The following is a 26,810-nucleotide window of genomic DNA, read 5'->3' as shown; positions in this document are numbered from 1 at the left end:
GCCTGCGCATCACGTCATGCCCGCCGAGCCAGAGACTGTTCCCGTCACACCTCCTGAGCCTGTCCCTAAGCCCATGGTTCCTCCCAAGGAATTTTTTTGGGGGGGCTATACGTCTCCACCATGGCCGCCCGAAGGGTCATCTCCACCATGGTCCCCTGAACTGCCTGTTGCGCCCTGGAGGCTTCTTGCTCCGGATAGGCCACGCTCTTGTCAGCCTCCAGGGCGCCCACCCCTATGGATGTAATACGGTGCAAGGTCGCGCCTTGCAGGAGGGGGAGCTTCTGTCACGTTTAGTGACTGTTTCGTTTGCCTGTGTCACCCAGTTTGTACCTATGTTAATAAACACTGCTGCAATTGCGATCCTGCTTCCGTGCCTGCTTCAACCAGCCCGTTACAGACAGATGATGTACAGAGAAATGTCATGCCTGTGTAAAAGGGAGGATGGTGTTTTGGACTGAACCTGCTTTAATCTTTAGGAGGTCACTCTCACTGATGTTCCACTTTCATCTGATAAGGCCAAAGCATGTGGAAAGGCACAAGATATCCAAATGAGACCAGAAATGATTGAGTCAAAGCACATCGGAGAGTAGTGCGTTGTCAATTATGACAATGAAGGCTACCCAGGTGCCATCATGGATGTGGATGGGCACAGTGTGAAAATTAAGTGTGTGCACCGTAATGGCACCAACAAGTTCTTTTGGCCAGGTCCCAGGAAGTACATATATTGGTACCTTGATTGGCCGATACTATGCCTAATGCCAGAACCACAAGCTCTGAACAAGCGCTCTCTACAGATTGATCCGTCTGTTTGGAAGTATGTGGAAGATCAATTAGAGTGATGCAGAAAATGAATTCCTGAAATCCTTCTCTTCTAGTTCACCCATTAAAGCATTTGTCCACCCGTCATGCCAAGTTCCACCCTGTCATCTTGTTGTCCACCCTGTCATGTTCAACTTGTATGAAAATAAACAAATTAGTTAACAAAACCATGTGTATGATTTCTTAATAAACAAATTAGGCCCAGTTAGTATTGTTTTAAAGTTTGACTAAATATCTTTGTTATATTTTATTTAGAAAAGAATGTGCAATTATTGCATATTTTATTGGGCAATACATATTTAGGCAGTAACTTTATTATTATCAAAAGACTTTTACCATTAACTAAAATGTTTTGTTGGGAAAGGGACACATTATCTTTCTACAGATCTACATTTTATAATCACTATGCAATGAAAATGTATTTATTCTATTCGACATATTTTATGGTTTGCTCATATATTGTCGGCTGGCAGTTAATTTATAAAAATGCTGGAGCTTGACCAATATGCATTTCTAACAGCCTAAGGTCTTTTTAATACAACACATATGAAGTTAAATGTAAAATCTCAGATTTTTTTGTGGAAATTGTGAAGTTTCAAATGCACTTTTGACTGATTTTGACTCCAGTGAGAACTAACAACTGTGTTGAAACTGAGACACATTGACAAACTGCTTGTATAATTACTGAAAACAACACACACTTTATATATATATATATATATATATATATATATATATATATATATATATATAGGCCTATGTATGAGTGTGTGTGTTTGTATAACAAAAATTATATAACACAATGTTTTTGAGTCTATTGCCCTCATGAAGGTTTAATTTTATTGACAAAGCTCGTTTGTTGTATAGTAACAAAATAACAGTTTTTGATAAAGCTCTTTTTTTATGCATCAAACATAAATTAGAGCTTTGTTTTGTGTTTTATGTGTTTTGCCATTTAGACAGAATCTCACATATTATATGTGGACAAACTCTGTTTTTTTTTATTCAGCACAATAATTTAACTTTGAATGCCGTTGATGTAGGTTTTATTATTTTCATGTGCATTTCTATGGACTTCTGTGATGTAAGCGTTTGAACTGGACTTTTATTTTGGTGTGGTTATGTGACGTCATAAGGCTGCGTCGCGCTCCTGCATCTGTTGTGTTTCTGCTGAAGAAAGGTTTGTCTTTTAAAATATTTAAAGAGTTTAAAATCGTTGAATCACTTTTTTAGTTTTTACAAGCGATGTAAAAATTAATTATATATTACTGAATGTAACATTGTAATGCTTTATCTAACTAATGAACGTTATTTTTGTGAGTAAAGCTTATCCACACACGAGAAACAGAAAATATGCATCTCGTTTCAAATCAAATCAAATCCTTTTATTGTCTCACAATTATATACACAAGTGCAACAGTGGGTGAAAGTTCCGAGCAACATAGCAGTCACGACACGATGACGTGTAACAATTTACAGCAAACATTAGATTTACACAATTTACGTAGTTTAACTTTACATAGTTTCGCTCCCTATATCGTGAATCAGTTAATTATAAACACGAGTTGATCACTGATAAGTAGATTCGATAGAGACGGAGATTTTCGAAACTCCATTAAATCTAATGTTTTGCTAAACGATTCATTTTCAAAGTGCTCGAATCTCCTCAAACACGGACGACTCCTGCTGGTCAAACCGTGTGAATACAACGAGAACAATAAACACAAACAGATGTAAATAACTGTTACTGTGTGTAATATATTACAGTTATTAAATGCCAAATATAAGTCAGAACTAAATATTAATTGTCTGTGATAATGCTAGTTTTTAGTCTAATCAGATCATTTAAGTCCATTAACTCTCTCTCTGACTGACTCTCTTACCAGTGCACTGAACTACTGAACTAGATCTGATTGAGACGCTCTCAGAGATTTAGTTTAGAGTGTTTTTAGTCTAATCAGATCATTTAAGTCCATTAACTCTCTCTCTGACTGACTATCTTACCAGTGAACTGAACTACTGAACTAGATCTGATTGAGACACTCTCAAAGATTTAGTTTTTGAGTGTTTTTACTTTATCTATTCTCATCTTAAAGATGGCGTTTATTAAAGCGGAGAGTGAAGACGTGAAGTTTGAAGAAACATTCAGAGTGAAACATGAAGATACTGAGGAACACACAGGTTGGTTTCATTCAGTCATTTGATCCTTATTAATATGTCCAGCTCTAAAGAAATGAATAGCCATGTTTCCACTGTCGGGCCAGTGTGAGCCAGGGCTTTAAACGGGCCGGCGGTCTGGGCTAATATCCTCGGGCCTGTAACACCGAGTCCAAAACCACACTGTGTTTCCACCGTCGGGCCTGAAGCTCTGCAGAGCGTCACTAAAACACACCTCTCAGGGCTCCAGACTAACTTTTTGCCTTGGTTGCACTGGTGCGCCTAACTTTTTTATTTAGGTGCACCAGCACAAAATTTAGGTGCACCCAAATGTTTCCTCGGCTCGCGTCGCCTTTAACGCCACAATTTCAAGCTCAGCTTTTTATCATGCTCCATATACATGCATATATATTATGTAAATGATTTTAAACAAGAATAAGGTGTAGGTAAATACTTTTTTTTAATTTGAAGCACAATTATATTGTATACAAAAAAAAATTGTGCTTCACTGAGCTGCCAAACTAACTATTTTGAGTCTCTAGCTCAGGCTCGGTAGGCTCACCGAGGAAGGACCAGGGCTTGGCATCTTACAGGGACTGGGGAGACGGGTGGCTGAAGTAGCTCCATGTCTGGGCTGTTGTCGGAGCATTGACCGGGGAGTAGGGATGGGTATCCATAAGGTTTTAACGGTATTACTACTACTCTTACCGATACTCCTTAGCGATCCGGTACTTTAACAGTATTCTTATCGGTTCTTTTTGTTTTATAAACAAAGATAAACAATTAAACAAAGATGCACATTATATAGGCCTACACAGTGCTTTAATTTCAGGAAGGTCTACTAACATTAGCTACTGTTCAAGTATGGTCTAAAAAGAAATCTAATAAAGTAATCAAATGTAAAATAACACTGCATATTTTATCATAGATAGATAATGCTTATTAAAGCTGAAGTTATTAATTCAAGAGCTGTGAATACAAGCCGGTCATTTTGACATATTTTTGTGTACATTTGATAGTTTAGACACGCACATGAAACCCAAAGTATAATTTGCTTGTCTCGTTACGTTCTGTTTTTAGAGCGCGCGTCGCCTTGGGAACAGCATCTCTTGTGCAGACTTTTGTGCTTTTAATAGCTCTTTTTATTATTAAACGCGTCCCGCAATTTAGCAACAGTAGCTGGACTGCATTTTACAACAATCACGAGCTGATTCTGTCGTTAAGTTTGAGTTTTAGGGAGAAGTGACAGCGCACTGCTGCGAATGGAAGTAAGCTGCGCCAGACCGAATGTGTCTGTAGTTTTTAATGGTTTTACCTCAATATATTTTTTTATAATCTTTGGAAGCCGAAATCTAAAACAAAATCAGACTAATATCACAGACCTAAAGTGTAACCAGGCTACGTTTGAATGTTTAGTTCTGCGTCGTCACTCATTAAGCAGAGCTGTCGTGTTTTGCGCGCTGTGGCTCCGCGTGAGATCTCTCTCTCTCTCTCTTGGACTGCGAATAGCAAAAATTGCGTAATATTATTATACACAGAAAAGGCTCGCAAGATAAATTTGTATTTTCTTAATTTCTCCAGTAAGTTACCGACATCAGAACTCACGTCCGAGCTGATCGATACAGCGGTCTTTCAGAAGTTGAATACCGGGTTTCGGTACCCATTCGTACCGGGCAGAGTGTTGGTGGAAACAGGCCTACTTTTCTAAAAGAAAAAACTCTATGGGTCTATTTCTTTTCATTGTTCGTCGTCTGTTTTCTTGCGTTTCTTTTGCTGATGCTGATTGCCGTAACTGATTCTCTGGTGCTCAGGTCGCAATTTCAGTCACACAGCACGGAGCAGTGTAGGCCTACCACAGCCAATCAGAGGCAAAGACCCGCCCTATCTCTGTCTCTGATTGGTTTAGACCACGATATGATCCAACCATGAGTGTGCTGTGAGTTCCGACAAAGGAGAACAAGCGCTTCGCTCATGGAAACTTGGCAGCGGACGCGAGGACGTTAGGTGCACCGGTGCGACCTTGGAAAAAATTTAGTCGCACCCTTACAAATTTTGGTCGCATATGCGACCAAATTGGTCGCACTCTAGAGCCCTGCCTCTCTGAAACAACGTCACACAAACCCATTATTTCACCAACAAATGAAGTTTTATCAGAAAATGAATCACAATGAAATCACTGGAAACTAGCGAGATCGCAAAACAAACATGATAAAAGCGGCCGTTTGTTGGCATTTTTGTTTTTTTACCTAAAAAATTAAAACCCAAGCATCGATATTTTACACTAATAAGTGATACATTGACTATAATGAATTTATTTATGTCAAGATTGTTAAATACAATAAAACAAAGTGGTATAAACGTTTTTTTCTCAAAAGAAACCTGTTTACATCAGGTTTAAGAAAAAATTATCATTTCAAATTTTCCACCAAAAATACGACCTGAGGATCTTTAGCACTCTCTCCAGTGACCGTCCCAATACAATTATATTTTCAGTCAGAGAAACAGAGCAGCTCTAGATCAGGGCTCTCCAACCCTGCTCCTGGAGAGCTACTGTCCTAAAGATTTTAGCTCCAAACCCAATCAAACACACCTGGACCAGCTAATCAAGCTGTTCAGGGTTACTTGATAATTACAGGCATGTGTGTTGAACCTGAGGTCTTCATGTTGGAGATCCCTGCTCTCGATAAACCAGACGACACATGCGGAGCTACATATGGATATCAGACAGTCCAGTATAAAGAGACGAGACGTACGACAGATAAAATAAACACATGATTGTGATAGTCCATAATGATTTGTCTGATTTCTTCAAGCGGTCATATTTACCACGTTTACTATGGTAATGGTTAGAGCGCATAGTCTCTTGCAGTTCATATAAATATTTCTGCACCGATATGAACATTTTGGCCGATACAGATAACCGATAATTCTTTATTAAATGGGGGCATAATTGGCACCATTTGACCTTTTCTACAGATTAAAGTGAGCAGTGCGTCAAAACAACGGAGTGGTTCACACCGCAAGCACTCAGGGTCGATTATGGTAATGATCTTTTGGAGCTATATACTATTTTTTTCTAGAGCCAAAAGTGCTTCATTCAAGCCGTTTCCGCTCCTTGCGCGTTGCTTCTCTCTCTCCTTCTCTAAAGACGTTGAATATGCTATGTTAAATAGTTGCTCTGCCTATTCAACAGGATAGCTCATGTAGGCTATGCAGGCTTAAACAAGGTTAACTATCCTCTTACCGATAGTGACGGCAAATCCCCATCTTTCCAGTGTAAGCCATCCTTACTTTTCATCATTGAAACAACCAAGTTAGCTGTGTATGTGTTCTCCTTTGTTGTGCTTAACGATGTTTTATCGGTCGTTAAAGGGATAGTTCACTTTGAAATTAATTTTTGATATGTTTTAGCTTACCTCAAGGGCATCCAAGATGTAGGTGTCTTTGTGTCCACAGTATTTTCAATTTTGATATTTTTAGGTCAAACCGTTCTTGTCTGTCAGTCATATAATGCAGGTCTATGGGGTCCTCCTCAAAGAGCATGCACAGAGAAGTCCAAATTAAACATGATTTAATGACTCGTAAATGTAAGTACACATTGATGGCCTAAGACACGAAACGAGTGGTTTGTGTGAGAAAACGAACAGTATTTATATCGTTTTTACCTCTTGTAAACACAGTCAGGTCCAGTGGCGTCATGCCCATTCAAAGTGAGGGGGCACGTGCCCCCTCAGATTTTTCCTCCCTAGGGTGACCAGAAGTCCCGAAAAATTCGGGACAGTCCCCAAATCTAAGCTGTTGTCCCGAAACCGGCCTTAATTGTCCCGAAAATTATACTAAAGCAAAATCTTGATATAAAATATTAAAAACTGTCCGTGGAAGTTGAGTCGTCCTGCAGCCAGCCCCTTCCAATTGCAGCAGCCGCGAGGACAGTGAATGTGCAGGCAGCCAGTCTAAACTTTAGTTTTTTTACGCGCGTCATTTGCTCTTGACGCGCGAATGGATTCAAAGTGTTCACGCGTACGTAGGCTATAACTAGACGCGGTAGGCGCGAATTTGACGCGCTATTCGCGTCTGGTGTGAACGCAGCATTAAAGGAGTGATTGATTGGTCGCGTCACTGTGTGCAAAAAAAAACTTCGTCCGGGCCTTATAATGTCTGATGTCGGGTTAGGCCTACACAAAGCAAATCATCTACAACATTATTTAGTTTTCCTATTTAATGACCGACAATTTAGTTGTAATAATAATTTTGCCATAAGGCTTATTACCATTAGGCTATTGCCTGAAAGGTCTGATTTAGCCTACACACTGTTACAACAGTAACACATTTTTTTTCCACAATGACATATGAGTTCATGATTTTAATGGTTTTTTTTTTTTTGGCAGATTAAAGACTAATGACAGACTTTGATCTTTGAATTAAAAAATATGTTTGGTTCAGGTTTGAAATTCATTATCTTTTAATGTAGTCTAATATCATAGTAGGACTACCCCCCAAATCCCTACAGCATAGTTGTTATACAGATCGCTATACATATTGCATTTGATTTGATTACTTTTTTACATTTCTGTCAAATATTAACCATTTTCAAATAAACGGGGTAGTGTTAACTTTATTCAGCACTGAAATCTGTCAAACTTCTTTTAAAGTCCTTCATCACATATTAATATTAAAATAACTTAATTTCAGAGCACCACAAAGTCAGACCTCAGCACCTTTATGTAGGCTACCTTTAATGTAAGATCGTTCTTAGGTCACGTACCAATTTAAAATCATAACATAAAAACTGCAATGTGTTTTTAAAATCATGTGTAGTAGGCCTAAGTGTACAGTAAGTGTGTGTGTAAACATGCTTTAATGAAGTAGACTTGAAAAGCTTTTGAATTTGAGCTTACAGTTCTTTCATCAACCTGTCTTTTACATAAACTTACAAAATAGATACTTTAACTTAGTCCTCAGAATCAGATAGAGGAGTGTTGCTGCTAGCTCCGTTAAGGTATTTCTGTCCCTCCCAAACTGCATTGAAATGGTATGTTTAGCAGCCAGAATTTTAAAAAAAATTCAGGGGGAGAAACCCCCTGACCCCTCCTAACATGATCCATATCACCCGTCAGAAAACAATTGCAACGTCTCAGATTGTGCCCCCCCAGAATTTTGGCTTGCATGACGCCCCTGGTCAGGTCCAAGTGATCTGAGGGCGCCGGCGCTTCGGTCTTTTCCAGAAAGCGCCGGAAGTGATCTCTCGCGCGTATACGTCACTCATTGTTTACACAGAGCAGAGATAGTAGGTAAGACGGCTAATTAAAAGGGTACTAATTTGCGCTTATTCGGGATGTTTAAACCGTCGTAAAAGAAAACAATTCCAAAAAAATTAAACAATTGTATGAGTGACGTACACGAGTCATTAAATCATGTTTAATTTGGACTTCTCTGTGCATGCTCTTTGAGGTGGTGACCGTAGACCTGCATTATATGACTGACAGACAAGAACGGTTTGACCTAAAAATATCAAAATTGAAACTACTGCGGAAACAAAGACACCTACATCTTGGATGCCCTTGAGGTAAGCTAAAACATATCAAAAATTAATTTCAAAGTGAACTATCCCTTTAACTGGATAGTAGTCAACAAGTCAAACATAGCCTGATCTCAATGCTAAAACTGGTTATTATGCCTACAATCTGTTCTATGAAAAAGTTTGGAGTTAAAAAACTTTAGTATGTTGAATGCTGTATCTCCTGAAAACTAATGACTGCAATAATGTTGTTATATTATAATGTTGTCATATAATAAGTCACAAGGCCAGTCTTTGCAACATGTTGGTGTCTTCTGCGCAAGAGACTTCTTCAGTCATGGTCAATTCTACGTTACAGCCAGCAGAGTTGGCAGATCAAGCAGACTTCGTATTCTTGCTCAAGATGATGAAACAAACAAAAAGCGCCACTTTCTGAGCAATGTTGTCTATATAAAGAGATGCTGACACAATAACAACATGTAATCTTCAAGAACAGTCAGTCTCCACTAACAAAACACACATATTCACTCTAAATATATCCTCCAATACATCATGTCAGTATCAGTATTTGCTTTCTACCATGCACAAATAAAAATGTCACTGAACTTTTGCTGTGTAATTGTAACAATGAGCACTCAAACACACCAAACCAACAATTCCTAAAAACACACACATAAACGGATTTTGCACGGGCACTTTGCACTAGTTTGATGATAAACAATGTCACAATTTGGATAACTATTTAGAGATATCTTACTGAAACTTTTAAATTACAAGTTAACTTTGTTTTGTCGAACATAAAACATTCTCGTGTCATACATGTATATTTATTTAGCATTGAAAGGTCTGTAGTTCATATTTCAACATGTTTCTGACGATTTCTTACATTTTAGTCTGACACCAGTTCAACTAGTACAATGTGAAGTTTATGCAACAATAGCACTCTACTATAAATTCATTTCTTAGCTAAAAAATCTTTATCTTTAAATCGCGTTCATCTTCTTCTGAGGTAAATCCAATGTAAACTCAGTGTGTCTTCCAAACTCGATGAAAACCAGATTAATGATTAAGTTTGATGCTTTGTTTAAAGGTGATGGGGGCGTTTACAAGTCCGTGTTCATTCACGTGGACGATTCGCATGTGAATTGCTTTTGCGCGCACGGGTGTAGTCACATTATGAGCACTCGCTTGAGAAACTACCTCTCGTTGCTTTCATACGGATTACTTAAACGGAGAATATTTGTTTTTGATATGACTTACATTTAAAAATAGACACTTTAAGCTTTGTAAAGACATATGTCTCATGTTTGTGTGGCCAGTATTCGCTGAGTTACTGTTCATTTTCTGTCGTGTTTCAGAATGAACTTCACCCGTTTATTTTCATCATGTTTATTGTCTTTATTTTACGAAAAGCAAAACATTTTGTTTTTATTATGAGTGTACACAAATAAAAGTAGACATCTAACAGTGAATGATGTATAACACTTGCCTGTATGACAAAAATCAAAGAGTTATGAGTCTCTTTCGCAATGATAAGAAAAAGCGAGGTGATCGCGACCACCGACCCCAGGGGGTTAATGCTGATGTTAACTTGTCCTGACTCAGATAAACTCCGTCTCTTTTCCTAACGACTCCTCAAGGCCCAGTTGGCCCGCTTTGGTCGAAGGTATTTGGCGGGCCAAAAAGTTGGCCCCGAGGATGCCCCGGAAGTGACAGTGGAAACGCAACTGGCCCTGGCACGCACTAGCACGCTAGCTTTTGGGCAGTGGAAACATGGCTAATGATATTTTTGAAGTGTGTAGGCCTACTAATTAAAGCGCTTTTATTTGACATGGATCGGGTCGCCTCATGGGGACAGATATGTTGAGTAGGGCTGTCACGATAACCGCAATATTGCAGTACCGCGCTAATGACAGGCCAACCGCAGAGGAATGCAAGTAACCGCAGCAACCGCGAACCGCGTTTTCTTTTTCATAAGCCCATTCTTCGTAGTTCGTACCATGTGTATTGAATGTTAAATAAGTTAATAATGATAACAAGACTGTTTATCATGGTGATTTGTACAGAGGCTTCGTGGATTTGGACTTAAGCCTAAACAGACAGTGAATGTGATCGACTGAGCGCGTGCGATTACCTGCGTCTGTCTTTGAAGTCAAGTCATGTATATTCGTGAAAAGGTTGCCGTTTCCAAGGAAAGCGAAATATTTGTCGTATCATCCGTTTAACGTGTAAGGGTATTAACCATGACTGGCGTCAGCGCTGGTCAGCGTTACACAGCGCGAGGAAGCCGTGGGGGGAAAGCAGCGAGTCACGCATTGAATCATTGCCATTGGTCTCTATTAAGTGAAGCACTGCTTCAGCTTTGCCCAAAAGTGAAGCATTGCTGGCCAGCTGAGCCTTGAAAAGTGGAGCTCAAAGTTAAAAAATAATTAACACCATGTTTCATTACATCCATCATTCAGCTTTTTTTGAACGTTTTCGTTGAATGAACGGTTTAATGACTCACTCAGACAGTGTTGGCGTAACAATGTAACTGCGCGCTGAGTTACAGCCTTTCAATGCGCAGAGATGCTGTTTAGTTTCGGTTACATTGGTTACATTGTTACATTGTTGACCACATTATAACACGTATTTATATAGCAACAAATAAATATAAATAAATAAATGGCGGTAATAGGCAAGGCAAGGCTAGTTTATTTATATAGCACATTTCATACACAATGGCAATTCAAAGTGCTTTACATAGAAGAAATTAAAATAATCAAAACAAATAAGAATAATTAAAACAGTTTAGAATAAAAAATCGAATAAAGTAGTACTGGTCCACCCCTATCTGAGATGGAAGAGATTGAGCCGGTTTACGGTGCCACTGGACCTCTAGCCCAGGGACGTACTCTGCTGGGGTGGTGCTACACCAGTAATGCCCAGCGGGGGCCCCACAGAGCACGCTTCGTGTGCGCTGTCTCCTGCCGTTACCCTTAACGACGCTCTCAGCGACTTCTTATACAGCAGTATAACTTACTCCTTCACTCGCCTCATCGGAGTGAAGACTCTCCCGCTCTCCTTTAAAGTCTCTTCCAGAGATTATAAAAATAAATAAATAGATAAATTAGAACATTACCGCATATCCCGCTACTGAGCCTCTCAAAATTACCGCAAGGGAAATTCCTTCACCGCGACAGCCCTAATGTTGAGATCACGTGAACAGATAAAACAAATACATTTATTTAGCATTAGGCCTGTCGCGATAGTCAATAAATCAATTAATCGCACGATAAAAAAAAAATGAACTCGATCATTTTTCCGGTCAGCGATAATTTCCATTTGCATGCTTGTTTGTTTTCCTCGTCTCTCTCTCTCTCTCTCTCTCTCTCTCTCTCTCTCTCTCTCTCTCTCTCTCTCTCTCTCTCTCTACCAAAGAGACTGGATGACAACTCTCGGTTCCTTAGCGTAGGAGGAGTGAACTAGAGCTTAGATTCTCTGCCCGAGCGGCCGATATTTCCCGACACTATCCTCGGGCCGGGCACTTGATCTAGAGACGTGCACTCCCAACGCAATAGAGTGCGGCACGGCACTAGATTTGATGGCCGAGTGCGGGCGCGGGCGGTAATGCACTCACTCTGTGTGTGCGGGTTGCGGGAGAAAAAACGATTCGCGATTTATAGAAACTATAAATATCTATGAATAAAACATGAAAACTAATAGATTTTTATTCAGAAAAGCAACAAGAACAACTAAAACAAAATAGAAATGATATACAGGCCAGAGTTTCTATTCATAACATGTTTGCAGCGTTGAGCGATGTAGCCAATCACAGACATATGTGTTGATTTCTTGAGCGCAATGGCCAATCAGAGGCATTTAAGATAGACTCCCCTCATCGCTCAAGACTTTTTGTTCAGTGCTGAATTCTGTATGTTGGCAAATCCTCTAATTATAACAAACAAAATGTGGATATTATGAAAGATTCATTGTGCAGTCAGCTTCATTGATAACAGAGATGTGTGAGATTGCGATAAACTGTCAGCTTTTTAGGAATTTTTAATTAAGGGAGCGCACTTTGCGCGCATTGTCATGCCAGACCATGTACTTGTCGGCACTGATTTTTTTCAAGACAGACTGATTAAAAAACTTATTTTTAAAGAAAATAAGATTGAAAGACATTTAAGTGGCAGTATGAAAGTCATCATTGAATTCAGTCTTAATACTAAGTACTTAGTACTACATATATATATATATATATAGTACTTAGTACTGATGACTCTCATCCAGGACCAGGACCCAGTGTTCCCACCTGTTCAATTTCTCATTAATGCAATTATCTAATCAACCAATCACATGGCAGTTGCTTCTATGCATTTAGGGGTGTGGTCCTGGTCAAGACAATCTCCTGAACTCCAAACTGAATGTCAGAATGGGAAAGAAAGGTGATTTAAGCAATTTTGAGCGTGGCATGGTTGTTGGTGCCAGACGGGCCGGTCTGAGTATTTCACAATCTGCTCAGTTGCTGGGATTTTCACGCACAACCATTTCTAGGGTTTACAAAGAATGGTGTGAAAAGGGAAAAACATCCAGTATGCGGCAGTCCTGTGGGCGAAAATGCCTTGTTGATGCTAGAGGTCAGAGGAGAATGGGCCGACTGATTCAAGCTGATAGAAGAGCAACTTTGACTGAAATAACCACTCGTTACAACTGAGGTATGCAGCAAAGCATTTGTGAAGCCACAACACGCACAACCTTGAGGCGAATGGGCTACAACAGCAGAAGACCCCACCGGGTACCACTCATCTCCACTACAAATAGGAAAAAGAGGCTACAATTTGCAAGAGCTCACCAAAATTGGACAGTTGAAGACTGGAAAAATGTTGCCTGGTCTGATGAGTCTCGATTTCTGTTGAGACATTCAGATGGTAGAGTCGGAATTTGGCGTAAACAGAATGAGAACATGGATCCATCATGCCTTGTTACCACTGTGCAGGCTGGTGGTGGTGGTGTAATGGTGTGGGGGATGTTTTATTGGCACACTTTAGGCCCCTTAGTGCCAATTGGGCATCGTTTAAATGCCACGGCCTACCTGAGCATTGTTTCTGACCATGTCCATCCCTTTATGGCCACCATTAGGGCTGCAGCTATCGATTCTTTTTGTAATCGATTAATCTAGCACTTAATCGATCGATTAATCGAGTAATCGGATATTTTTTTTTGAACAACCAAAACAAATTATGCATAACAAAAATGATGTGGCTGTAAAATGATCAAGCATTTGGCTTTTATTTCTCAACAGAGGTATTTATTTGCAAGTCCAAAAGTTTGGCTCCAAAAGTTAAGTGCCAAGTTTGCATTGCCAACATCTATATAACAACATACAGTTAAGTGAACTTACTGTAACATGTATGAATACAAACTTAATATGAATATAAACTTAGTTTTTTGTCTTCTTAATACACATTACAAAAAAAGGATTGCACCTTCTGCAAATTTAGTTTAGTTAACCTGAGAACAAAAAATGAATATACAAATATATCATGCCAAACAGGTACACAATGTATAAAATGTATTTAATTTTTTTTTTTAAATAAAACAATTATAAATAAGATGTAATCTCAAAACAAACATAAAAATACCTGAGTGAGTGAGTGTGTGTGTGAGTGAGTGTGAGACAGAGAGATTTCAGATTGATTCTACAACAGCTTATAGTTGCAATGGAGAAACGTCAACATATCCACATGCTCAGCACTTAGGCTTGCCCTACGTTTTGAGGCAATGTTCCCAGCAGCAGAGAACAGGCGCTCTGAGGGTGTTGATGTTGCTGGGATCCCCAAGAAAGACTTTGCCAGCTGTGCCAAGGTTGGATATCTTGCCTGATTTATTCTCCACCATGGCAGTGGATTCTCCTTGGAAATAGGCTGTTCACCAAAATACTCCAAGACCTCCCTCTGCACCGCTCTGCTCATCTGCTCACCCTCGTCATCATGATCCTCTCCTTCATCCTCATCCTCTGATGATCCCAGGATACTTTTCTGATGTGATCTACCTTTAGTGTGTGTAGCTGATGTGGTGGCAGTGGCTTTCTCTACCGTTACATGTGTCTGTTTTGAGTCCTCTCTGGCAGCTAGTGCCATTGATTGAATACTATTTTGGACCTTCAACACTTCTACAGCAGGCAAGAACTTCAATTTTCTAAACCTGGGGTCCAAAGCAGCAGCCAGAAAGACAGGGTTGGGAGCACCAGATTCAGGTAGAAATTCATACAGGCCTCTCCACCTCTCTGTGATCAGTTTCAGGTTCTGCAGTCAGTGTGGACTTTAAGGTTTTGGACCAGCTGTGGAAGGGCAGAGAGGGTGACATACTTTTCTCCACTAAGAAACTCTGTAGCTCCTTCAAATGGCCCAAGGACCTGTGTCAACTCCTCACTTATGTGCCACTGCTCTGGCTTTAGATCCAGGTAGTGGTGTTTACCTCTCGGATTGACTGCTGGATCGGAGAGAGCTGCAGTCACAGGCCATCGCTGTTCCAGGAGTCTTGATAACATATGATACGTACTGTTCCACCGGGTACTGACATCCTGTATCAACATGAGTAGTGGCTTTCCCATCTGCTGTTGTTTTTCTTTGAGCTTAGTGCAGGCCAGTTCACTCTTTTTGAAGTGTTCCACTAGGCACCTAGCAGAACCCACACAACTAGCAATTGTTTTACTGTTTTTGAGTCTGCACAACTAAATTTAAAGTATGCCCTGCACATCTCACAGAAGCCCACCCATGCCTCTCTCTAAGAATTTTTGCTGGTGCCACCACATTGGCCCCATTGTCATGGACAACTGCCTTTACCTTTTCAAGTGGAATCTCAAATTTGGCAGTTGTCTCCTCTAGCCAGTCTGCAATGTTGGCTGCAGTGTGTCTCTCTTCTAGGGGCATTGTGGTTAGGGAGAGGGACTTCATCTCCCAATCTTCCCCCAAGAAGTGGCATGTCACCCCCAGGTAGGCCTCTGTTGCCACACTGGTCCAAATGTCTGTTGTCAGGGCAACACACTCTGTTTGCTTTAGGACAGCTCTCAATTTCTCTGTAATGTCTCTGTGTTTCTTCTCCATCAGTTGTGTGAAATATGTTCTTGATGGTAGGCTGTATTTAGGATTGAAAGTTGAGATCATGTCTCTAAATCCCTTGTCCTCCACCATGGACAGTGGCCTCATATCGGTCACGAGCATGTTCAAAATGCTCTCTGTAAAAATTGCAGCTTCTTGAACAGTGTATGACTGAGCTGGGCGAACAAAGCTGTCCATACTCCGTTGTGAAGTGCTGAGAGGGAGAAAAAGAGGAAAAGCAATTTAATTTATTAATATGCACAACAGGTTTCATGCTGTAATCTAGCCATGACATCAAAGTAAATATCTGTTTTATGTAGAATTCTACACCTGCACATTTTTCCATTAGGCTGATTATAATGTCCTCCCCAAAAGTACGAGTCGATTTGGAGAAGCAGGCTGTGTTGGAAAAATACACTCTTAACAGTATACTAGTTATATTAAACTTGTGTCTATTTCAGTTAAAGCTGTTATAAGTTATACATATACTATAAGTTATATAGTATGCAAGTAATAAAGCTATCTAATATGTGAATTTCTCCTTTAAGATGTTATAATATAACCACTCTAAGCATCCAAGCATATTTGTGTATTCTGGTAGTTTAACGCGGAAGAAGAGCTGTAACGTGACTTGTTGTTGAACACGCAGTAAAAGCTGATGCACTTTTTGTTCCGTGCGTTTTAACTGAAAAATGAGTACTCCGAATCTTTAATAAAAACCAACAGGCTGGGGAGTTTAATTTTTTGTTGTTGTCTAACTATTTGGCAGACGTGAAATACAAACACGGTCTCGCAAAGACTGCAATACAATATTTGTTCCTCCATCACGTCCCGGTGTGTACAGGGAATGCATGCTGAAATTATTGTTGCGTGGCTACATAAAAGTTTAAGCATATGTGATGCATTGCTGCAATTGGTCTGACTGGTGTGTGTGTGTGTGTGTGTGTGTAGGGCTCTTTTTTTAGGCTATACTCTCTTGCAATTGAACGTGATAGTTACGTTTACTACTAAAAATCATATCTAGTCAAACCGCATCACGACATCGCTACAAATACAGTATGGGATTAAAATCAGCGAACATCAATAGGCTTAAGGTGATGATACACAGGGCAACTTTTTGAGCAATGTTGCTGGGCAATCTTGCCGAGCGATTGTTGCTTGGGTAACTTTCCCATTGAAAATGGGCAATACATTTCTATCTGGATAATTTAGGTCAGTCGTGGGCCCTGTGTCTCATCTGGTTGCCCGTTGACGGCAACATTGCCCAGCAACATTGCTCAAACAGTTGCCCTGTGTATCATCACCTTTAGACTACTTTACCTTGTTTCAACGATGCTTGGTGAAACAGCATGGAATGGATGTCTCCTGTTCAGATGCTGAATCATGGAAGATGTGCTGTTGTGGTATGCCAGCTCTATTTTGCAGTAGAGACACTGCACCTTGTTGTCTTCTTTATTAAGTGTGTAATGATCCCACACTTTAGACAATTTCTGCCGTTTATTTACATATTTATTCTCCGCCATCGCGCCAACTAAATTCAAAATATATGCTTCCTGAACAGGTCCGTGTGAATAAACGGTCCGTGTGAAACAATCAAATCCCTGCGCCGCGCGTATACTATAGTGCGCGTCATAGGAATTTAACGAGGCTTCGAGGCAGAGTTTTTGCCTCGAGGAATTTTTGTAATCGAGTAACTCGAGTAACTCGAGGAATCGTTTCAGCCCTAGCCACCATGTACCTATCCTCTGATGGCTACTTCCAGCAGGATAATGCACCATGTCACAAAGCTCGAATCATTTCAAATTGGTTTCTTGAACATGACAATGAGTTGACTAAATGGCCCCCACTAAATGACTAAAATGGCCCCCACAGTCACCAGATCTCAACCCAATAGAGCATCTTTGGGATGTGGTGGAACGGGAGCTTCGTGCCCTGGATGTGCATCCCACAAATCTCCATCAGCTGCAAGATGCTATCCTATCAATATGGGCCAACATTTCTAAAGAATGCTTTCAGCACCTTGTTGAATCAATGCCACGTAGAATTAAGGCAGTTCTGAAGGCGAAAGGGGGTCAAACACAGTATTAGTATGGTGTTCCTAATAATCCTTTAGGTGAGTGTGTGTGTATGTGTATATATATATATATATATATATATATATATATTAGGGGTGGAACGGTACACAGAAGTCACGGTTCGGTTCATACCTTGGTTCAGACATCACGGTTCGGTACGATTTCGGTACAATGGAGGGAAAAGCAAAACAAAAATGCAGAAGGCATTGTATTTTTAAAATAAGTTTTATTAATAAAGGCATAGAACCAGTTTATGCACTGACAATAGTTTTATATAATTAGTTTATTAATTAAATTAATAAAAAGACAAAAAGACCTTGCGATATGTTTGGTAATTGTACTATTAATTTAAAATTATTTTGCTATATTTCAGATCAATATATTTGTTTTCCTTCATTTTAATTAACGTTATGAATTGACAATGTCACATTATTCTCATCTGAATTATAAATAATTGATTTCTGCATGTATAAAATAATACTACCATTAAAAACATTCAATTTTCTTTTTTTAATGAATGTAGAATGTGTAAGATTAGTGCTCCGAGGACAAGAAATGAAAAACCAATGCAATATGACAAATGTCCAAAAGATGGGACCCACAGACTGTTTTGAAATGGAGTTGGATAAATATGTTTTGCTTTTAAAACAGTGTGTGTGTGTGTGTGTGTGTGTGTGTGATTTTGGTTGGGTGACAGTTGTAGGTTACAGTTTGACAAGAGTTTACAGTTTGACAAGAGTTTACAGTGTGACAAAAGCACAATGTTGTGTTTATTTTGAGTGTACACAAATATAAGTGAACACTTTGCAGGTTTAATGATCTGAATGAACAAAATGACGGAGTAGGCCTATGTTTTATGTTTTCACTGTTCGATCTCGCGCCTCTCTCTCTCTCTCTCTCTCTCTCTCTCTCTCTCTCTCTCTCTCTCTCTCACACTCACACAGTTCGATCGCGGTCATCGCGCACACTCACACACACACACACACACACACACACACACACACACTCCAGCATTGCAATCTTGACATCGCAGCCTGTTCATTATGCGGTCACACCAAACGCGAATAGAGCGTCAAATTCGCGTCTAGTTCGACGCTAGTCCAAAGCGAATAGGACGCGCGTATAAAGCCAACGTTTGAAGTGAACGCGCGTTCAGAGCTAAGCCGATGCTACAGATTATGTGTCCCTAAAGAACCCGCGTATCTAACAGTAGTTCCGCATTACATTAATTAATTTGCACGCGAGTTTTATTTATTTCTATACCGTGTATTCTCCGTGTAAATTCGTGGACCGAACCGTGACGCCCGTACCGTTTCGGTTCGATACGAATACATGAACCGTTCCACCCCTAATATATATATATATATATATATATATATATATATTAGTCTTAATACTAAGTACTTAATACTATATATATATATATATATATATATATAGTACATAATATTTACATGTGGAAAATTACTATAAAATAAAGTGCTACCGACATGTCATTATCAAAGAACCAATTACTGTCAACGCAACACCCAGGGTTCTTAATTGTAGAAAACAATGTAACAATACATGTAAACTCTATCATTAAATTTCACTGTTATGTCAATGAAACAATGACTCCCATGGGAAAGCATGTACAAGGAGAAAAGCAGAGGACCTAAAACTGAGCCCTGTGGCACACCATACTTGTGTTTGATGAGATGTCTCTGCATTCACACTAGCAAAGTAGTAGCGATCAATTAGATGGGACATAAACCATGCTAATGCTTGTCCGCAACTGCCAGCATAATTATTAAGCTGTCCAAAAGAAAGTGGTAGTCTTTGTTGCAGAAAGATCTAATACCACTTGAAAGAAGATATAGTCATGACTAGATGCTAAAAATGGGTTATTTGTTTATAACTTTAAAACAAACAATGAGGCTTAAATCCTGACTGATATTGTTCACAAATACCCTTTCTCTGCAAAACTGAACATAGTCGAGAGGCCAATATTTTTGTATTTTAGACATAATTGCTGGTTTGATGCCTGTCTATAATTAAACACTTCTTGGTAAAACTGTTTTTTTTTGGTAAGGGGTATGATAACTGCCAGCTTGAAAGTATTTGGGATGTGTCCTAAACATTGACGAGGCTCTGAGATTACAGGTAACAACTCTTTCAGTTGCATAGTTGGTGTATGATTCAGCATGTCTAAAGGTTTTGATGTCTGTTGCTTTGTGTCATTAAACTGGCGTTAACTTGTATTTGTCTCTTTTCTCTTTAGACCTGATGCCACTGAAAGAGGATAGTGAAGTACTGAATGAAATGGAGAGAGCTCAGTATGAGAAACATGATTCCACAACTGGAGAAAAACGGTTTAGTTGTTCACAGACTGAGAAATATTCCTCACAAAAAAGAGCTCAACAAACAGAAACTATAAGTTATTTCATCTGCCCTCATTGTGGAAAGAGTTTCACTAAAAAAGGAACCCTTAATGCCCACATGAACATTCACACTGGAGAGAAGTCTTTCACCTGCCAACAGTGTGGAAACAGTTTCAATCAAAAAGGAAGCTTTAACAGGCACATGAGAATTCACACTGGTGAGAAGCCTTACATCTGCAAACTGTGTGGAAAGAGTTTCACAACAGAACTAAACCTAAGGTATCACGTGAACAGTCACACTGGAGAGAAGCCGTTCACATGTGATCAGTGTGGAAAGAGTTTCAGACACAAAGTAACCCTTAAAAAGCACCTGAGGACTCACTCAAGAGAAGACTGTTGTATATGTCATCAGTGTGGAATGAGTTTCACAGATATAAATCATCTTACGGCGCACATAATAACTCACACCGGAGAGAAGCCTTTCATGTGCTATCACTGTGGAAAGACTTTCTCAAACAAAACAAACCTTGAGGTTCATATGAGAGTTCACACTGGAGAGAAGCCTTTCACCTGCCCTCAGTGTGGAAAGAGCTTCAGATTTAAAGGAAACCTTCAGACACATATAAGAGTTCACACTGGAGAGAAGCCTTACACATGTATTCACTGTGAAATGTGTTTCACATATCAAAGGGACCTGAAGCGTCATTTGCAAACTCATTCTGGAATCGAGGGTTCCTCAATCTGGCAAGAAGTTTAGAAAAATAAGCAATTTCAAAGTCATTTGTGCATTCACTCTGGAAGAAGGAAATTGACGCCATTGACGAAAAATATCCAGCTTTCCGTGTTTTCACTGTGATTTTGACACTGTAGGGGGCGCTATAACATCTTCTGAACAAGTACTGCATCTCTGGATCAAGACACAGGTGAAGAAGAAGCAGAAACAAGCAATATCATATGTAAGCCAGTGCTTATGTAAAATAACACGATCAACAGCATATAAATCAAGACCGCCTAATGTTACTGAATGAAATGTCGACCCAGGACGAGCTATTGGACTGTGAAGCTTTAGGGGTGTTGATGCGCTCGGTCTACTCCATCTATGTTTTGGTCATCGTATTGAAACCGATCTGGATGTAGTCTTTGACAAAAACGTGATTTTTGTCAATACTAGTCTTACCCACATTCAAGTGCTGATAAAAAAGGTATGCATAGAACTGAAAAGTGCTGTTGGTAAATTGGGTGCTCACGGCTACAGTAAGAACTGTGTGTGCCCCGCCATCCACACCTTTTCCTAACTGATTGCCACAGCTGTAAATATACCTAGCTCCCGGTGATGTGTCACACCCAGTGCAACACTCACACCAAGTGGCTAGAATAAGTAATAGCAATATTAACCTATCCAGAAAAGGTGAATGTATAAATGGCTCCTACAATGTGACTTTTTAAATGTGTCCCATGTCAGATACTCGTCTGAACAGTTGATGCTCCTACACTCCACCAGGTCATTTATTTGCATCTGTCACGTTGCCTTGAGGCTTTTATTTGCTTTTGTCATGTATGTGAACGCCCATGGCCATACCTGACCATCTTCTTTGCTAAAGTTTCAAATATTGAGCGGTTGTGGGAGACACCCTCTTATTTCTAAGGTTGTTAAGAAGCATCCTATTATATTTCATTCAGTGTAACACCTCAAAATCACAACGGTAGATAAACGTATGTCTTGCTGTGAAATAACATTATGTAAAAAAAAAAAAAATATGTCAGGAGGCCAGTCTGGCTAAATGAAGAGACATGGTGTGGTTATTATTCCAGTCTGCATTCCTGAAACTTAAACAAATCTCCTATATATATATATATTTATATATAATTGATTTAGCCAAAATCCTATTTGGGAACCACATATTGTTTGTGTGTTTAATTGCAATATACACTACTGTTCAAAATGTTTTATTCACTCTACCTTTCTATATAAAATAAGCATGTTCTTCAAACTTTGTTCACCACAGCATCATAAATTAAAGTCATAAGTAGAAGAAAAACAATAAAATGATTCAACAGATTCATTTGTTCTGATGAAAAGTTATCTTAACAAAAAGACCTTCAACATATCTAGGTTCAATTGAATGTACAATTAATTCAGATATCAGATTAGAAGAGACAAATATAGCCACACCACCACCCTTATAGTTTCTGTCAGCTCTGTTAAAGTACAGTTTACAAGTTTAATTTCCCTATCGGAAATCCTACTACTCAACCACGTCTCTGACAAAGTAACAATATTCGGATTATATTGGGCTACCCATGCACGTAGTTGATACGTTTTAGGCAGAAGACTAATATATTTAAATGAACAAAATTTAAACCTTTAATATTATCCACTTTATAAACAAAAACTCAAACATATTTTCAATGCTAGTAAATCAAGAGTTACGCAAACCAAAGAATATAGTAAAGATATAATCAATTGTAGTGGCATAACAACAAAACAGATCCACATATATAGGCTAACAAACAAAACAAAACCTCATAAAACACAAAGCAGCAACATTAAAAACATCCTTAGCCATCCTAAGCCAAGGCATATTCATGAATAGGTCAAATTAAGTCAGTATGAACAAGAACATAAACATTCAGTACATGGTGAATGTACTTTTCAAGAACTTTTCATGTTCTTCAGAAAAGTTTAATCTTGCAGTTTTTTGTAGAAGAGCAAGCAAGGTTTTTTTTTTCTTGGACCGCATCCACAGAGGCAATGAAAACACTGAGGAAACTTAGTCTGCCGACCTTCGGCTTGGTGTGTTCCCGGCTTTAGGATGGGCGAGAATTTGGCGGGGAAAAAAATCACTTTGGCGGGCGCTAAAACAAGTTCAATGCAGGAAAATTCATGCGTGAATTTAACTGAGTAGTACATGACCATGCACTCGCACAAATGCGACCACATAAAATTTTAACTCGCACATTCTCAAAATATGGTCGCAGTCTGGAACCCTGTACAGAAATGCAAAATTTTCCCCCATTTATCAAAATACACATCAATCCTCCCGTGCAAACTATAAGAGAGTTTTTCAAGGGCTGCGACCTGCCCTAAGTCTGAATGCCACTCAAACATCGGAGGCCTTCCAGAAGATTTCCAGTTTTTTACAATAACACGTCTGCCCAGCATGATGATGCAGCTCTGTATCCACACTGTGATTCATTTTTTTAACATGACTTAAAGGCCTAGGGTCACCAAGAATGTATAAACTAGAACAGAAATTATACTGAGTCTGTGATATCTTTAAAATATAGCCATGTATCTCTCTCCAGAAATACTGGACTTCTGAGCATGGCCATAAGACATGAAATAGGTTGCCTTCCTCTCTCTGGCATCGCCAACATTCAGGATTATCCATAAAACCTGCTCTAAACAGCCTTCTGGGTGTTCAGTAGAATCTGTGTACAATTTTGAATTGTATGAGACGTGTTCTAATATCTCTAGACATCAATTTTAAATTACCAGTGATCCTCCCCCATTCCTCATCTTCAAATGAGCATCCCAAGTCTTTTTCCCAAATTATCTTAACCGCAGAGCTAATATTTTGGCCCATCTGACTAATAAGTAAGGAATAATATTTAGATGCCTCATGACCAGTACCCATAATATTCCGGATCATCTTGAGAATGTTTTTACCCCTGGTATCAGCAGATTCTTAAGGCGAGACATGGCAGGCAAAAACATCGGTTTTTTTTTACTTGTCAATTTTGAGATTTTTGGATATTTGTCTTCAATAGCATGTCTTCTTTCAGACTTGTGAAAAAAAGTCCGAAATACACATTTAGGTCTTTATTTTACTACACTTTGTCTGTAGATTTCTCATAAATTCAACAAAAGTTGTCGTTAAGGATCAACACGCTGCTCCGCGATCGCTGTCTGCTCCCTGTCATCACACACACCGCTGGAAAGCTCTCTCTCCTGTACAATGCTGTTGGATCCAAATATGGTCATTTCCTTTTTATCAGCAAACAATCATGAAAGTAAAAGGGCTGAATGCGCGATCTCATTGGCTGATGATAAATCTTTAAAGCCTGTTTTCTCAAAATGACTTTTCTCTCATACCCCAAATCCAAAATCTCTACTTCAGTAGCACCTTTATACACCAAACTTTCCAGTCTTGTACCTAGTTATATTATGCAGACATTTACAGAGGGATTTGTAAATATATTATTCCTAGCCTGATTTATATAACATTTTATTCCAAAAAACATGGCAGGCCATTGACAGTATATTCTGATTTACAGGATAACAAAAGTAGATATCCATAAATCCCTCTGTATTTTTTCCCCCATCTAATATGTGAACACAATGAAAAAATATTTGTTAACCTGGCTTTATCCAATACTCAGATTTCGTTTTTTAAGGCGAAAGGTGAAATCGATTTTTCATGCAGTGGTTAGTTTTGAGATTTTAGGCTAGTTCACTCCTTCAATATGTGTTTTTTCAAACTGTTATAAAGAAAAAGTTGAAAATATACATTAAGATGTTTATTTTATTAAATTTTGTTTACTTGCGGCAGTAAGTTTCTCCCGAATTTACCAAGAAGTTCGCATTCCAGCGCGTCATGCCGCGCTCCGTCTGTTTACTGAAGTCTGTCATGACCGGCATCGTTGTAAAGCTCTGAGTCTGCTGCACAACGCTATGTAACCCAAATATGGGCATTTCCTTTCTATCAGTAACAAATCGTGAATGTCCAGAGGGGGATTTAAAGCTATTTAAAGATATATAAAGCTATACACAGCAGTGGCTGATTATGCATGTCGCACGTCTGAATGCTGAGGCGATATGGAAGTCTTTTTTTGAACACCTGATTCAATTAATGAGTAGTTATTAGAGTAGGAATTAGTCAATTAATCAATTAGTCAACTACTCATTAAGCCTTTAATTAATTGAATCAGGTGTGCCATTTCAGGGTTAAAACAGAAACATGGCCTGTCAGGGGGTCTTGTGTAAGAAAACTTGTGTAAAAGTGCTGTATGTCGTGCCATTTGCAAAGTTTATCTGGCACTCAAACAGTTTTTAGGGGGCTTTGTGGTATTTCCAAGCCACTTAAGACCACAGGCTGTGAAGCAGAATTTTTTGGCCATTGCAGGTACATATGTAATTGTTAATGAACATCATGCAACCATTAGAGATGGGATTTATGGCTCTTTGAGGAGATCCGGATCTTTGCGATCCGTTCCTTTCAAAGAGCCGTTCAAAAGAACGGCTCTTTTGGCTCTTTTTAAATATTTAGTCAGTTTTAAGAAGCCAGCTTGGGGGCATCTCAGTTTATCCTGGAAATAATCACTGGGAGGAATGATGAGGTGAGATTTGTAGTCAAATAATTAAAACTCAGATATCACACACCAATATCTGAGTTTGAATTATTCTGAAATATTGATTATTACCTCATTTGTCATGTGTGGACTATATTCCATAGGGTTGCACAACATCCCTCTGCTTAGAAAGTGACATCATTATTTTGGATTTACCTTTAGTACAAAAAGTGTGTGTATGTGTAAAGCTATGTTGACTTATGTTATTCATACAATACCTACTCACAAATAAACATCAAAAACAAAGCCGGCTGCAATGAATTTCTGTGCAAAACAGCTTTTACTACAAACACTAACACTTCCACACAAGAACATTGTTATCACACAAGAACATTTTGATAAAAAACAAAAAATATTTAAAGTTGTAAATATATACTGTAGATACAATAACATGAACATGAACAAAAAATGCAATGTAAATAAATACAAAGCAGTTCCTTACTTTATGGCTTTTTCTGCCTCTCTTTCTTGTCCTTGGGCAAATTTGCATTAAGGAAGACAAGAGCTCTGACCTTTTTGGGCTTAAGGCGACTTCTCCTCTCTGAGATTATCTGTCCAGTTTTCGAGAATATTCTCTCAGAGGGAACTGATGTCGCCACAACACAAAGCTTCTTGGCCATCAGCTTGCTAAGCCTGGGGTAAACAGGGGCTCGACTCTCCCACCACTTGAGGGGATCCTCATGTGTTGGAAGAAGAGGCTCCTCCAGGTAGGCTCGCACCTCCATGACAGCATCGGCGGTTGGATTCCTGGCTTCCACTGTTCCAGCTACCTGCTCATAGGGGTGGGAGATATAACAATGGGAGATACAATTTTTATGTGATTAGATTAGATTAAATTAGATTCAACTTTTGTCATTACACAGTGTAAGAGAACAGAGTAATGAAATGCAGTTTAGCATTTAATTAGAAGTGACAATAGTAGATTTGCATATGTGCAGTGTGTACAGATTAAATGTAGAGATTTACAGCTAGTTGAAGTTTTAGACTGAGATATCAAACTGATTTCATTCTAGATATTTTTAGAGAAAAAAATGTGAATTATTGTTGCCACCCTTACTTCCTCATGGAATAGCTCCAAACTATTGATCCAGCACCACTGCCTGCTCCTTCCAGTCCTTCCACAGCTGGTTGCTGTTGGATGGGTGTGCCACTGCTAATTCTTGCTGCTGCAGTTGACAGCCTTAGAAACGTCTCATCTGCTGTTCTGCCATCAGGGAAGGCCATCCTCTTAAAACGCGGGTCAAGTGCAGCAGTCTCTGCTAGTATGTGGTTGGCATGAATCTTGTGGAATCGCGATGACATACTCGCACACAGACTGTCGATCACACCTTGCGCTGCCACTGTTGTAGTGTATCGCCGGAAATCAGCGGTGGCTCTTTGAAGTCCCCTGGCCAGCACTATGACCTTCGAGGCTGTCAAGTAGCTGGTGAAAAAAAAAAACAAAAAA

At 39.3% G+C, this 26,810-nt stretch overlaps 2 protein-coding genes across 3 annotated transcripts in view; both read left to right on the top strand.

The window, feature by feature from the left end:
* LOC130070501 (gastrula zinc finger protein XlCGF7.1-like) overlaps window positions 1-20,815 on the top strand; it is a 41,432-nt gene extending 20,617 nt beyond the window's left edge. Inside the window, exon 3 of the mRNA XM_056234919.1 lies at window positions 19,912-20,815. Coding sequence (XP_056090894.1) covers window positions 19,912-20,768 — 857 coding nt within the window. The 3' untranslated portion in view covers window positions 20,769-20,815. The remainder of the gene's footprint in view (window positions 1-19,911) is intronic.
* cct2 (chaperonin containing TCP1, subunit 2 (beta)) overlaps window positions 1-26,810 on the top strand; it is a 285,779-nt gene that overhangs the window by 172,024 nt on the left and 86,945 nt on the right. The gene's annotated exons all lie outside the window — the stretch shown is intronic.

This window comes from Rhinichthys klamathensis, unplaced genomic scaffold, assembly GCF_029890125.1.
Source record: "Rhinichthys klamathensis goyatoka isolate OS25496 unplaced genomic scaffold, OSU_Roscu_1.1 h1tg000018l_1, whole genome shotgun sequence".
NCBI classification, from domain to species: Eukaryota; Metazoa; Chordata; class Actinopteri; order Cypriniformes; family Leuciscidae; genus Rhinichthys; species Rhinichthys klamathensis.
The sequence above is the reverse complement of the archived record's forward strand: the minus strand, read 5'-3'. Positions and strand labels throughout refer to the sequence as shown.